Genomic DNA, 16,105 nt, shown 5'->3' on the forward strand with positions numbered 1-16,105 from the left:
ACCCAGGATGATGATGAGAACCAGATAACAGCTTTACTGAGATATATTCACCCACTTAAAGTGTACAATACAGTGGGTTTTAGTATAATCAGAGAGTTCTACAACCATCACCACATTCAATTTTAGGACATTTGTTCATCATCCCACAAAGAAACCTTGAACCCACTAGCAGTCACTCCCCACTTTACCCCAGATCAACTCCCCTCCCCAGGGATTGTTTTAGGCAACTACTTCTGCTTTCGGTCTATAGATTTCCCCATTCTGAACATTTCACATGAATGGAATCACACAGTATGTGGTTTTTTGTGACTGGCTTTTTTCACTTAGCATAATACTTTCAAGGTTCATCTGTGTTGTAGCATACATCAGTCCTTCATTCTTTCTTATTGCCAAATAATATTCCATTATGTGGATATGCCACATTTTATTTATCTATTCTTGAGCTGATGAATATTTGAGTGGTTTCCATTTTTTGGCTATTATGAACAAGTCTGCTATGAACATTATTGCATAAGTTTTTGTGTAAACATGTTTTTAGTTCTTTTGGATATATATGTATGAGTGGAATCACTGGGTAATATAACTCTAACTTTTTGATGATCTGCCAAACTTTTTCACAGGGACTGTGAAATTTTTTATTTCCACCAGTAATATTTAAGAGTTCTAATTTCTTCATCTCTCTGCCAATACTTGTTTTTTATTATTATTATTATTATTATTATTATTATTATTATTATTATTATTATTATTATTATTATTATTATTATTTACTACCACCCTAGTGGGTTTGGAGTGGTATTTCATATTTGCATTACCCTAACGTTATTGGTGTTGAGTATCTTTTCTTGTGCTTCTTTGCCATTTGTACATCTTTAGAAAAATGTCTTTTCAAGCCCTTTGCCCATTTTTAAATTGGGTTGTCTGTACTTTTGTTGTTGAGTTATAGGAGATCTTTATGTGTTCTGGATACTAGACTCTTACCAGATATATGATTTTAATCTCTCCTTAATTATAAAAATAACACACATTTATCAAAAATTCAAATCCTAAAGAAGAATAAAAAGTTATTGTTCTCCAAGTATTCTTCCTAGAAGTAACTGCTGGAAAGTTCAGTGTGTATCCTTCTAGATTTTAAAAGATGCAGACATACAAACACACGCATGCACACACACATGCACACACATACACATATTTAGTTTACATAAATGGAATTAAATTTCTGCAGTGCCACAACTTCCTTTTTTTGGCTTAACGAAATCATCTGTACAGCTTTTCATGGTGATCTCATTGTTTTTGTGCCTGGAGAGAAATACCCTTCTGAGACAAGTATAATACAGATGAGGAAACTGGGAATCAGCAAGGTTAAGTAATTTGCTCAGGGTCACAGATTAGTAAGCAGAGGAGTCATTATTCAAATTGAATCTGCCTGTTTCTAAAGCCCGTGTTCTTGCCACACGATCACGTTGCTCTTTGGGCTGCTGACCTGGAACCTGCCTCCTTCTGGCTCTGTGGCCCCTCTGTCTAGCTGCTGAATACAGCTTTGCGGATCTTGTACCAGGGACAGTGTGTATAAGGTGCACATTCTAGGAAATACCGGTAATACCCTTTTCACACACAACCTTCACATAGACAGGCCTTTAGTGACCTTGAAAGGAAAAAGAGAAAATCAAAAGCCTAATGACCTCCCTGGGGCTGGGGCAGCCACCAACTGCGTTTTGGCAACTGCAGCTGATGTTCCAGCCCTTTCACGCCCGCCGCCTGCTTGCCGTCGCTGCTTCCCAGGGCCGTGCGTTCATTCATTCTGCTGGTGGCGTTCCAGCATGTTGCCCTCTACCTGGCAGGCCTGGCGGGCTTCCATGCAGTTTTAGGATGACTACTTTGTCCTCACCCAGCCTGTGGCCTTTTAGGAGCACCTCCTGTGATTTCAGGTCCCAGGTGTGTGGAATGGGAGCTTCCTCCCAGCACAGATGTTCTGTTTGAAACACGCAAGAAAGTGCAATCAGGAATCAAGAGTAGAGCGTGGACTGAGGAGAAGGCTGCCATCAACACCTATGCAGAAGGACCACAAAGGACAGGCTCTTCCTCCCCCTGCCCCTCTTCTGTTGTCCACCCGTTGTGTCCTGCACCTACTTGCAGAACCTGGCCACTGGCCCCTGCATGTCAGATCACTAGTCCATCGTGGACCTCTAGAGACTCCCTTTCTCCTTTCTTCCCGCTGCACTTAGACTCGGAGGGGAGCTGGAGGAGTAGCAGTGACTCTGATCTAAGTGAGCCTTAGTGTAACAGCCGTGCTCTCCTTATCACTGCAGCTGGTACGAGCACCTTCTTCACTTCATCTGGCACCAGCAAGGGAGGTCGGGAACTCAAATCAGGCTGCACTGGGCTCAGATCCCAGGTCTGCCAGGAACTTGCTGTGTGGCTTTGGGCAGGTTACTTGATGCGTCTGAGCCTCCCTTTTCTAATCTGTGGAAGCTAGGTAACAATACCGCTAGTGTCCTAGGAGAGATGTGAAGGTTCACTAAGCTAATGCACAGAGCGCACGTCATCTTAGAGCCCGGCACATGGAAAGAGCTCTGCAGATGTTAGTCATTGTTAGTGTTATTGAAGGGGAGCAGGCGGCACTGGGGCTGGAGGTCAAGGCCGTTATCACTGGGCCCTTACTGTGATCATAACAAGGTCCCTCCTTATCTCCCTGTCTTGCTTTCTTTTACTCATAGCACTTACATGTCATTTTGTATACTTCTATTTACTCTCTCCTTCACTAGAATGCGAATAGGAGATGCTCTGTCAGTTCTGTGTGTTGCTGTAACCCTAGCCACTGGACCAGGACCTAGTGTGTCGTCAGTACAGTAATGCAGTCAGTGTTCATGGGACGAAGGACTGTGAGCGCTCGCTCTGTGCCCGCCACTCTTCCAGGTGCTCTTGGTATATTAACTAATCCATCCATAACAGTGTTTGGGGTACGTATGTTATTATCCCTATTTACAGATGAAGAAGCTGTCACGGGGGAGGAAGTTCTTTGGGCCCGCTGTCACCTGGTCAGTAAGGGGAAGAACAGGCATCTTTCTCAGCGCCTGGGCTTACAGCCACTGTGCTCTGCCCTCAGCAGGAGACATCACTGTTACTTTATTACTGGTATGATTGATAGCTTTTAAAATAGTCACTTCCTGCCTATGCAGAGTTCTTTAACCGTCGTCTCTCATTCGCTCTTAACACTAACTGTGGAAAAAGAAAGGTAACATTTGTATTCCCCACCTCATTAGATACTGTACACATTTGACAGATGCGAACATTGAGGCAAAGAGGTACAATTACTTGCCTAGGGCCATAACCGCTAAGCAGTGATAGATCTGGGCCTCAAATCCTGGCAGTCTGGCTTCAGAGACTGTTCTCCTGAACACTTCACTAGGCACCGTTCTTTGTGATTTAGGAAGGAAAAGTTAATTTTAAGTCCACGGTTACCCTACCTGTCAGTGGCAGAGGTGAGAGTGGAAAAAAAGTCCACCTTGACCACCAAACCTATGCTTTGTCCTGTACGTGAGAGCTGAGGTAAGAGTTACCTCCACTTATCCCTGGACTTGAGTTTCCATCTTTCTAGGGTGACAGGGAAGAAGAAAACAGGTGACTTAATCAAGGTCACTCAGCTGAGAATGTGGAGCTGTGACCCCTGACCTCAGCCTCCTCACTCTCTCCATCAGGCTGGGCTGTATTTCAGGATGGCGTGTCTGGTTTAGCCAGGCCTCAGTCACAGGACAGGCCTTTGAAATCAGGTGTCCGCTTGTGTTCCTCGAGTGAACCGAAGATACTGCTGATGATAGAAGTCCTTCCAAAGTGTGATGATTTCCTTTGGGCCAGAAGGACACCTGATGTCTTTATGAGACCTCAGTGTATGTAAGACAGGCTGGTGAGCTGGGGGTGGGGTGGGGAGGAAAGAGGGGAGGAAAGATTGTGTACCTAGAAGCACAGGAAGTCTGGCTAGGCTACACAGACAAAAACATTTCCTTCAGGGCCAGCGGCCCCAAGGCAGTGGGCAGTGCCCACCAGCAAACAATACAGCAGGGCATGTGTCTGCTGCTGATTGAGGGCCATGCTGCTTGCTGGGAGGGCTCTCCCAGGAGCCCTGTGAGGAGGTGGCCAGATTTCCCTCGGTTAAGCTGTCAGAGTTGTGCTCCGATGGGCTGTTTGTTCCCTGGAAGTGCAGCTCCCTTGTCCCTCAGCCTGTCCCGCACAGCTGCTGGAGCAGACCTCCTGCCTCCACTGCCCATGCCGCCTGCCCTCCTCTGTTCCCGTTCTGCCCAGTCTGCTCACCATCTGCTCAGTAGTTCAAGCTCCAGGTGACTAAATCCTTTTTGACTGCTCTCTCCCCCACTGCTCACATCCCCAAGCCTGGAAGATTCTATGGTAAGAATCAGAAAGCAGCCACCCTGTGTAGAGCTCCTGGAGTGCAGGCACCCTGGCAGTGTGCCAAGCCCTGGCCACCATCATTTCATTTAATCCTGGCTTCCATCCTCAGTAATATTCTTACTCCCGCTTTATACATGAGGAAACTGAGTCTGGAGAGTTGAACAGCACACTCATGGCTCTGCAGCTAACAAGTGGCAGAGTAGGGATTCCAGCTTAGGTCTTCCTGGCTTTAGAGCATGTTCTTTCTACCTTTTTAAGTCCCCTCTTAGTGACCAGAGATCCTTTTACAGTTGAGTGTCTGACATACTATAACCAGTTTTTACTGTAATCGTCATGCTGAGCGTGGCTTCCACTGATGTACACCTGGTGAATGGTGCTGTGCGTGCCCTGTTCTCACTGAAACAATGGGAAGTGTCATTTCAGTCAGGGGGATTATCTGCTGTGTGAGTTACTGGTGGGGCATGCCCCTCTGCTTTTTGTTCATGGGAACACACTCAAGGAATCTTGCAGGAAGGCCTCCTATCCAGGATGTTACTGGAAGACCTGCCTGGTGGAGTTTGTGCAAACAAAGTGTGACCCTGCCTGCTCAGCCAAAACCCCTGCCTTATGCTGGGAGGCTCTCTGACCCTAGCGGAAAAGGCTGCTGTCTTCATCACCCAGCCGAGACGCTGCTGTAGGGTGGGTCCCAAGCTACCCGTCCGCCTGCCCGGAGGCTCCTGGGCAGGCTTTCACCATGTGCTTAGGTCTGGTTTGTACATTGCTTGCTGTCTGTGGAAAATACAAATCTGATCACGTTTCCTCTGCCTCACTTGAACGTCTGTGGTATTCTGTGTTATTCTTAGAAACAATCAACGAAGACCTTTTTTCTCTACTTTTTTTTTTATTGTGGTGAGATATACATTAAAAATTTACCACGTCATTTATTTTTAAATGTACAGTTCAGTGGTATTAAGTACATTCGCATTGTTGTACAGCCAGTCTCCAGAATTCTTTTTATCTTACAAAACTGAAACTCTAAACCCATTCAACAGTAACTCCCCATCCTCTGATCCCCCAGGCCCCTGGTAATCGCTCTTTTGCTTTCTATCTCTAAGAATTTGACTATAGTAGGTACCTCATGTAAGGTGACTCATACAATATTTGTCCTTCTGAGCCTGGCTTATTGTATTAGCATAATGTTCACAAAGTTTAGCGTGTATCAGAATTTCCTTCCTCTTTGAGAAGCTGAAGAATATTCCGCTGTGTGTGCACCCCATTTGTGCCCATGCGTCTGTCAGTGGATCTGCTAAGACAGGATATGACATTGAAGAGCCTGTGTACCAGTCTAGCCCTTGCCAGCCTCGCCAGCCTCACTGGGGACAGTCTTTCTCCTCTGCTCTCTGTCTCACAGCCACAATGCCATTCTTCAGTTCCCCAAGAGCAGTACCCTCCTTACTTGCAAAAAGGCCTTTATTTTACACAGGCCAGTCCTTCTGGTGGGAATGATCTTCTGGCTTCTCCTCTCTTACTCATCTTAATATCCCTTAACTTAAATATCTTCACATTTTCTTCCTGGAGTTCCATAGGAGAGCTTGATCAGACTCCTTCCCCCTGCTTATTATTTTTATAGAGCTCTATATGTCTTTATTGTGCTATTACAACAGTAACTTATTGACTAATTGTGTATGTGTTTGATGACTGCCTTCCTAGCCAGACTGCAAACTCATGTGTGTTTAATGCTATATTCCTCGTATCTGACGTAGTGGCCAGCACACAGTAGGTGCCCAGTAAACTGCTGTTGAGTGAAACTATAAACTAAATGAATGAATTAATACCAGAAAGAGAAAATATCATGGCCACATGCTGGCAACATTTGGATTTTAAAATGTACATGAGATGTTAAGTTACTGGTTAGATCTCAAAAAGTCATCTTGCTGGATCATAGAGTGTTTGCCCTGTCATTTCTTGTTTATAAAAAATGTCCATGAAAAGCCTCTTCATTATTTGAAGATGCCTCCTTAGTTGCCAAAACATAAACAACAGTAGCAACAAAAGCAGCTTGCATTTCCTCGTTTGTTCTCTCCCAAGCTTTGTACTGTGTATTTCCCATATATTATCTCATCTAATCCTCACAGAACTCTGAAAGGTAGATGCTGGGGTTTTTTGCTTGTTTATTTTCAATTTCTACTTCCAGATGAGCTGACCAAGGCTCAGAAAGTTTAAATCACTTGCTTAAGGCCACTTGGCCAGTGAATGGCAGGCCCAGAGGTGGAGGGGAGTCAGGGTGGGGATAAGCTTCATAGGCCTGGGGTGGAGCACCGCCGCCCCCCACCCGCGCCCCATCTCCCCGTCATTGCCCTGTCCCTCATTAACTGAAATAGCTCTCTTTTTATCTGTTTTATACATGGGGCCCTTCCTTGGCTTTCTTTGAAGCCCAGGTTTTGTGGCTAGAGGAGAATTTGAAAACTCCAGGCCTACAGAACAAAGTTGACCATGACGCACCTTTTTCAGCTTTATGCCTTCCTGCCATTGTATCTCCCACCGTGCTCTGCCTCAAGTGCCCTTTCTTTTCTTCTGCAGCCTTGAGTTACTACGCATCTCTAGGGCATTTTGCAAATCTCAAGGAGGCTGAATGAGCTGTACTTTCGGCTGGTCCTCCCACAGAAGGCCCGTTCCCTCTGTCCCAGCAGCAGTCCTGCTCTTCCTGAGTTGTGGTTGACAAGGCTGTCTACACTGCTGGACCGAGCCTCTGGAGAAGTTGGACCAGGCCTGCCTCCCCTCTGGCATTCCTCAGCCTGGCCCAGGATCTGGCAGGGAGCACAGGGGCCCCAGCCAGTGCTTGATGAGTGAGTGCTTGCCAAGTGCAGAGCAGTGCTCAGAACCCACCAGCCGAGCCCAGAGCCTGGAAGACAACTAGCGTGTACTCACAGAACCCTGAGAACGCGAGATGGAGATGATCAGATGTATTAATCACTGGTTTGGAAAGGAATTAAAATATTTCCATAATATAGTATGTTTCTTTTCTAAAACAGATGTGCCCCTCTTTGTTTCATAAGGAAGTAATTAGTGTGTTTGATTAAAACATTCATAAACGCTATCGTTTATTCCAGGCTACTATGTGCTGCTATCTTTCTTGGTCCTTTATATATGTTGTATCTGCTTCTCCTGATCACCCTGTAAGGTGTTTTGATTATCTTCATTTTAGAGATAAAGAAACTGAGGCTGAGAGGGATGAGGTAGCTTGCCCAAGGATAGTCAGCTTCAGCTTCTGAGTGATAGATGTAGGAATAAAACGGGTCCATCTTGACTTCAAAACTGGTGCCTTTCCATCACTCTGACTGCCTCTGATCTCCTGTTTTGCATACGTTTCAGGTCAAGACCCCCATGAGCATGCATGTTCCTCGCTTCCCCGCAGCCCTTCCTGTGCCTGGTGCCCCCTCCCCTCCTCCCATCTTCCCCCCTCCTCCCTGCACCCCCCTCTCCATTTCCTTAGATTATTGCCTCTGTATTTGCATCCTGAACCTGAAATGTTTTTGTCAGTGTCAGTAATTGAATACTATTATGTATGGAAACTGCCTGGTATTAATCGTATAGTAATATCACATTTACATTAATAAATATAAACATATACTTTATTAAGGCTAAGTTACATATATTATAATTTCATTTTCTTTATACACCCATTTACTGCCAAGATTTTTTTGAGTCCCAGTTTACATATTTTTGAATGTGATTTTTGTTCTGCATGTAAAATACAAATATAACAATGTAGCAAAAAAGATAAATTTTTTATTTTATTAAAGATTGGTTGCAAAAGTAGGATACCTATTCACATTATATGTGAATTGTAGTATTGAAATACTTCTCTGTAGAGAAGTTTAAGAGGTTTCTTACAGACTCAGATTCATTTATTTTCTGCCCGTCCTCGTATTTCAGCAGGATTAAGTTTTTTGAATCAGTGGATCAAGTTTTAATTTTCCTGTTCCTTCCTTATACTGACATATGCTTTGGCAGAACAAAAAAGAGACCTAAACATGTCAGCATGATTTTTGTTCAATGAATTAAAAACCATAAAAGTAACAAGATCTGATCCAAATCCCTAAACTCCTGACATGGTGGTTTTGTCCTTTTCAGTCCCAAGATTCATATTACTGACTTTGGAAAAAAAGCTTTCTGCAATGGCAGCAGTGCCTAATTTACTTGAAATAGATTGCAAAGGGTAGGCAGCATGGAGTCATGGAAAGAACACCAGCCAGAAAGATCTGGATTTGAATCCCAGTTCTGTCATTCAAGCCCATGGGCAAGTTACTCAGCATCTGTGTACCTCAGTTTCCTCCTAGGAAAGTGGGGTTTTAGAATCTAGCTTGACGAGTTGTTGTGAGGTTCAGTGAGGTAATACACTTAAAGTACTCACCTGGCATTGAGGGACTTCATGAAGGTAGTAATCAGGATTATTTTTATTTGAGGAAACCTTAAATGCTGGATCCACACAGCTGTCCACGTTGTCTTCAGAGCTTATCCTTTCTCAAAATTCCTTAATTTTTCTTCTGATCCTATCAGGAAAAAACATATACCCAGAACTTGGGATTAGCCTTACTAGGCCAGAACCATGTTGATTTGAGGGTCAGGAACCATATGCCATTGATGTCCATGTCAAGACAGGAGGCAGAGGAATTTTGTCATACCGAGACCATCAGCTTTTGAGACAGGCCAGCCAAAGTTTGACTTTGTGTAAGATCCCAAACTTCTTCACATTTTATTTTCTTCAACTGTAAAATGGAGCTCATGATCTTAGAAGACCCTCTGTGATATGGCTTTCCAGCCTCTTTTCTTTTTACTCCCTTCTTTGTTACCTGTGCTCCAGTCAGTTGCTCACATGAGGCATGAACTCCTTGCAGCTTAAAGCCTTTGTACATGCTCCTTCTTCCTCCTGGAAACTCCACCCCCAGTACTGGCAACTTGCACTCATTCTTCTGACTGTGGTGTATTAGTCAGGATAGGATGGGCAATGCTGTAGTAACAAACAACCCCCAAATCTCCATGGCTAAAACAATAGGAGTCTGTTTCTTGCTCATGCTGCATGGGGCACGTTCATAGTCTCTCTGGGACCCAAGCTGACGGCAGTTCCCTCTCAACTTGTACTGTAGCCAACAGAAACAAATGTGGTGGAGCACACACTGCCTCTTATGGCTTCCGCCCTGAGGCGACACCCACTCTGCTCACATTCCATGGGCCAAAACAAGCTGTACAGCCACATCAAACTTCAGAGGGGCTGGGGAAGTGCATTTCTACTGGAAGGAATAAGAACCAGAGGACTAGTGAACAAACCTAATGCCTACCACATTTAGATATCATTTCTTCAGAAAGTCTCCCCTTACCAACCCCTCCCCAAACTCAGACTATTCCCGGTATGAGTCGGCTGAGTCTCTTTTGTGCTCCTCTGGCTCCTTGTCCTTCCCCGATTCCCTTTCCTCAGCACTTCTCACACTCTGTTGTAAATGTCTCTTTACTTGCCTCTCTCCCTACTAAGCTCCCTGAGAGCGGGACAGAGGTCTGTCACCTTCATCATCGTACACAGTATAGCCAGTATGTTGGTTCTGATAGCTCGTAGGCACTCAGTGCGGACACAACTGAGAAAGGAGGGCAGGACACACACACTGGACTACTTTGCTGGGTTCTTGTGATGACTAAATGTGAAATAGGAATAATAACTGCTTCATACAGTTGTCATAAGGGTCAGCTTACAAAAACTTGTGAGGTCCCTGTCCCAGTGGTTTGTAACAGGCCTTCAGTGTGCTCATAGTTGTTTCCATGATGAGGATATTAATAGTAGAAGTCACTGACATTTATTAAGCATTTATAACATGCCAGATACTCTCATGGGTATGTTATAGAAGTTAACTGGTACAGGGATTCTCACGTTAGGTTGGGACTCAGGTTGTGTCTAGGTCAGTGTTGAGGTGGTTCATGAATAATTTGCTGTGATAATGGTTAAGATTCTGAAGGTTGCTGCTTATTTGTTTTGGGTGATTTAGAGACGCAGAGACGGTGCTGTTTCTGTAGCATCTTTCACTGGCGTTGCTTTCTTTAGTTGGAGAGAAAGGGGTAGAATTATCATTAATTGCTTCCTTTTATTGAGCACTTAAAAAGTGCCAGGGTCAGTGCTAAACAGTTTACACACCACGTCCCGTAAATCTTCACACCATGCCTCTAAGATGGGTCCTGCCAGTCCCCATTGTACAGATGGGAACCCTGAGGAGAGGAAGTCTCTTATGCATCTAGTAAGGGGCATGGCCCGGATTTGACTTCAAGGCTGCCGAGACTCCCTGGCTCGTGCTTGTGAGCAGTACTCTTCCTGGCTCTCCTCAGCTAACTCACCAGGAACTTTCCTTGACCCTGGGCGTGTATCAGGGATGTGAAGATCAGCCACTGACAGAGAGTAACGTTACAGAACTGCTGAGCTAGTGGACAGAGTGATGTTAAATTCTTGGCTGGCAGTTAATGTGGATGATTTTGCTGAACATTCTTTTTGTCTTTTATCAGGGTAACCAGGGAGCACAGGGAAATGCTAGTGAAACTGGCTAAACAGAACACCAACAAGGCCAAAGACTCTCTGCGGAAGGTTCGTACCAACGCGATGAATAAGCTGAAGAAATCAAAGGACAAGACCTCGGAGGACACCATTAGGCTCATAGAGAAACAGGTACTGTTGCCAGCAGATGTAGTGTTTACGTTTCTGACCCAGAAAATCACTTGTTCCTTTCTGAAGAGAGCAAAATGAAAATAGAATGCCCCTGGTTCTTTCACTGACATGATCAGCATTGACTGAGTCACTGTTCTGGGCCTCGCCTGGGCTGGCCCTGGGAGTTTGGAGGAGAAGGAGAGGCTGCTGACCTTTCACTGTGTTCCAGGCTCTGTGCTGAACACTTCACAGCACTTCGTTTGTTCTCGCCACTGCAGAGCTGTGAGGTGGATAGTGAGGAGACTCAGGTCACAGAAAGTAGATCACTTGGCCAATGTCACACTACTGGAAACAGCCTGTACTCAGATGCCTCCCTGTCTGCGGTTGGGTGTCTGGGTGCTGAGAAGTGAGGACTTCACACCGTCCTTAGTGTGCTGAGTGGTGACACATGAGCAGGTCTTAAAGGGGCTGCTGGAGTGAAGCAGTGAGAGACAAGGGGGAACAGCACGTGCCAAGGTATGGTGATGGAAAAGAACACCACTGAAGTAGATGATTGTGGCTTGGACCCGGGGGAGACTAGGAAGTGGACAGAGGGGACAGAGTGGCCGGTTCATAGAGGGTCTTGTGTACCAAGCAGAGGAGTCTGCTTTAACCTGTCCAGAGGCTCCCACTTTGGCTCTGCATCTTTATCAGTCATCCATGGCCACAGTAATGCTGCATATAGCAAACTGCCTCAAAATGCAGTGCTTTATACATCAAGTGTTATTTCTTATTCTTTCTGTGGGTCAGCTAGCACGTAGCTGTCCTGGGCTGCGCCCAGTGTACCTGCCTTCAGAGCTCGGACGGGACTCAAGTCTGCTCTGTGTCTCTCTCTCAATCTTCTGGAGCCAACAAGCTTCCCAGGGCATCTTTTCATGGCAGCAGCAGATGCCAAGAGCATAAGCCCAGCCACTCAAGTACATGTAAAGTACCTGTTCTTGTGACATCCCATTGGCCAAGCAAATCACACAGGCCAAGCCCGGGGTCACTGGGCTGGGAAGTATATATGTTCATGGAGGTCTGGTGCGGGGAGTGAATATTTGTTGAGCAGCAATCTAATCTATCACACCACCACAGTCACCTGAGGAGCTAATAATAAATACAGGTATATGGGGGCCCCCAACCCCTTCTTCCAGAGATTGAGTCAGTGAGTCTGGGGGCGCCTAGGAATATGCATTTTTAAATGCTTTGTTGCTGCTGTAAAAAGTGATTTGTAATTCCTCCCTTGAAAGGATGCCCTGGGGTTGCTAGAAGCAGCACTAGAGTATCTGACAGTTAGACCCTCAGAGCTCCCGTCTTGCCCTCCTCCCACCCTCCTCTTCCCCTACATTAGCTGAAAGAGATTCGTACACTAGCCTGGCCTTTTCTGAGCACTGATCCGGCCTTGTAAGACTCCAGCTGGGCCAGCTCCTTGTCCGTCTCCCAGGGAATTCCATCTCTGCAGTTGACACTTGGCCTTTTTGTTGCTTCCTGGGGTGAGCCTGTGGACCTCTGGGGCCCATCAGGCACTCCTCACTCAGCAAGTCTGGGCATCTGCCTCAGGGCCCAGAGCCCACGCTCCTTGGAAAAGGAAGAATGATCAGATAACCGGCACTCTTTTTTTATATATCTCTCTTCTATACTTAAAGAAATTTTTTGTTGAGGTAACACTGGTTTATAACACTGTATGTTTCATGTTCCATGTATACAATATTATATTTCGACTTCTGTGTTCGTTACAGTGTATTTACCACCAGAAGTTGAATTTCCATCCATCACCATGCAGTTGACCGCCTTTACCCATTTCGCCGTCCCCCAGCCCCACTTCCTTCTGGTAACCAAGAATCCGTTCCCTGTGTGTTTGTTTTCATTTGATTTGTTCATTTATTCTGTTCTGTGTTTTTAATTTTATTATTTTTTTATCCGCACTCTTGATAAAACGCACTTGATGAAGACCTTGCCCAAAGCCTTCACTCATCAGCACCTGCCTTTTCACCTTCCTCTTCAGTGCTTGTTACTGTTGACTGTTATTTTCCAAAATGACAATAACTTTTTTAGTTTTTTCTGATACTGAACTAATTGATGTTTAGTGTAAATTTTTTTGTTAAAGTAAGAAGAAAGTAATTGCAATCTTATCACTGAGAGAGGATCATTGTTAACATGTGAGTGCAATCTCTGTAAACATATATGTAATAGAAGAAAAAAGGTCATACTGTTTATATTACATGATACATCCACTGCAGTAATCTTTAGTGTTTAAGATATTATCATTTAAATATTCTTGCCATTGTTGTTAATAACTTTATTTACTGTCATATGGTTAAAAGTTTGAGTAAGAAGATACTCAAGGAACAGCCTTGTTCACACTTCATTTTGTTCTTTGTCCCTAACGGAAGGCACCGATCTGGAGTTTTGGGTGTGTGTTTTTTCGTTTTTTTTTTTTTCAAATGAGCAAGGCAGGGGCTGATTGTTGCTTTATCAAAAAAGTTTTTTAAAATGTGTTTGTTTACTTTGTTTCTGATTATCAAAGCAGTGTATCCTCATTGTAGAAAATGTAAAGAATTCAGAAGACTTTTTTAAAATGGGGAAAATCCAAAATAGTCCCACATTTTGGAATGTCTTCTTCCCTCCCTTCTTTTGACTACATATTTTTTAACATGACTGAAAACTTGTAGTTTACACACAGTTTTGTATCCAGCTTTTTATTTTCTGTTTAGTATTGCAACTATTAGCATTTTCTTGTGTCTTAAAAATATCTTTGCAAACAGCCATGTTTTGATGGTTGTAAAATAGTCCATCTTGTGGTTGTACCATAATTCACTTTCATAAACCCTCTTGTTGGACATTTAATTTGTTTAAACTTTTTTGTATTATAAATAATGTTGCAGTGAATATTTTTATACGTAAATCTTTGTTGAGATGACTTCCCTAGGATATTCTCGTGTGGAATTATGGCACAAAGGGAACACATATTTTTAAGGTTCTTGGTACATACTGTCTAAATCACTTGCAGCGTGGTTTTTTTTTTTTTGTCTTTTCTAATCCTTAACATTTGAACCTAGAGTTTTTAATGTGTACTTAAAAGGTACTTGTTTTGTAAAGATTGCTTTTACTTCTGTACTCCACAAAAAAGATTAAGTTATTCTTTGTATAAATCCATACAGCCTTTCTAGAGGATGATTTGGTAATATATACCAAAACCCATACATTTCAAATTCACTGTCTTTAGGAATTTATCCAAAATAAATTATCAAGAGTCTTATCTACAGAGGTGTCTGTTGATGTATTATATATAATAGTAGTAAAGTTTGAAGCAAAAGCTGGAAAGTGAAAGTAAAGCTGAAAACTGTCTAAATTTCTGATAGTGGGAAAATAGTTTGTTTGGCATCCATTCACTGGAAACTCTATATATAGTTATAAAAATACTTTACAGATACAGTACATTTTTTTGGAATGTACTTTTTGAAGGTAGGTTACACAACAGTAATATTCCATTTTTATAATGAAAAAATTTCATGTACATGAAAAGGTTGGCAGCTTATTTACATCAAAATGTTAATGGTGGTCATTTGGATTATAAGCAATTTTAATTTTATTCTTCATGAAATTTTTCCTTTTTAAAAATTTTCCAAAATTCTTTTGAGGTCAGATTTTTTTTTTAAACTGTATTATAAAAGTGTTTCATATTTGGTGTATAAGAATAAAATGATTCAGTTGTGGGTTCTGTCCCTGCAGTCGCGTCTGACCCCGCCTCTCCCCACAGCCTTCCCCACCCCCAGCCCAGGCCAGCCCTGGTGAAGAAGAACCAGGGCCTTCCACTTGGGATTCTGACATCTGCCAGCCTGCTGTTTCACCTTCGCTTTAGTTCGCTATAAATGGGTCTAGTGAACATTAAAGCACTTGGCAGAAACCACCAGCAGATCTGGCCAAGATCCTTTCACTGCTGCCTTTTTCTGAGAAATCGAGCCGCTCTGAAGTGAAGCTGGGTGCTGGTGGGGCTGAGGGAGGGAAGGGCTCCGAGCAGCCTGCACGGGCAGAGAGGGAGGCTGGGCTGCTTGAGGCAGCAGGTGGAAGCAGCGCCCTGTGGCACGTGGGTCTCCTGAGCTTTGCTACCCAGGCCTGCCCGGGGGTACTGTGCTCTTACCGTCTCCCTTTTCTGTCTCTGCCATTCATTTCCCTGAACCTGCAAGGAGCAAATGTGATGGTGATGGTAATGTGGGTGATGCTGTTACCATCTTTGTGACGCAGCCTGTTGTAATGGAAAGGGCTCTTGCTTTGGAATCAGACTGGCCTAGATTCAAGTCCTAGCTCTTTCACTTCTCAGCTGTTAAGGTCAGCAAGTGGCTTCACCTTTCTGGGCCTCCATTTCCTCATCTGTAAAGTGGGAGCAGTAATGCCTATCTCACAGGACTGATAAGAGCCTAATGACACAACATGCTTAAAAGCAGCTCGTATGGTTGCTGGTCTTAGTCACTGCTCACCCTGTTTGTCCGTCCTCCTCCTCTCTGCTGACCTTGTGACTCTGAATGTGGGGCTGGGATTGACTGTTTCAGTGAGTCTAACCCAGCCTCCCTTGAATGAGGATGCACTCGGGCCAGTGCTCTGGGCTCCCCAAAGGGAGTAACAGCATCAAACTGACAGTCAGGGGTGGGGGAGGCCTTGGCTCAGTCACCACTGACTTTTTATGTGATCTTGGGCAGGTTAGTTAACATATTATTGCTTAGTTTACTCCTGTGTAAAATGGGGATAACACCTGTCCCACCTGCCTTACAGTACAGGTACATGAGGTGGTTGGATTTGAATGAAGTGGCAGAGGATGGAACACTTCTGCATAGTGTGAGCTACTGTGCAACTGTCAGATGAAGTAATTAATATTCACAGTACATGAAAGGGAGATAAGGATAGTATTTCATATGTTTTGAGGATTATGTGAAATAATGCTCATAAAGGTTTTAGCCCAGCGTCAGTCATGCAGTAAGTAGACGCCGTCGTTGCTATCCTTCTTGTTGTTAATCATCATTA

General features: G+C 44.0%; 1 protein-coding gene across 4 annotated transcripts in view; it reads left to right on the plus strand.

Annotated features, from left to right (window-relative positions):
* The window catches only part of MRRF (mitochondrial ribosome recycling factor), a 70,069-nt gene that overhangs the window by 32,594 nt on the left and 21,370 nt on the right, over positions 1-16,105 (plus strand). For 3 of the 4 annotated variants that reach the window (XM_032478362.1, XM_032478363.1, XM_032478364.1), the window contains exon 6: positions 10,927-11,086. In XM_032478362.1, the coding sequence (XP_032334253.1) occupies positions 10,927-11,086 (160 nt within the window). Of the gene's footprint in view, positions 1-10,926; positions 11,087-12,825; positions 14,350-16,105 lie in introns of those variants that run through there. The other variant, XM_032478365.1, reaches the window with a different exon arrangement.

Source organism: Camelus ferus, chromosome 4, assembly GCF_009834535.1.
Source record: "Camelus ferus isolate YT-003-E chromosome 4, BCGSAC_Cfer_1.0, whole genome shotgun sequence".
NCBI lineage: Eukaryota > Metazoa > Chordata > Mammalia > Artiodactyla > Camelidae > Camelus > Camelus ferus.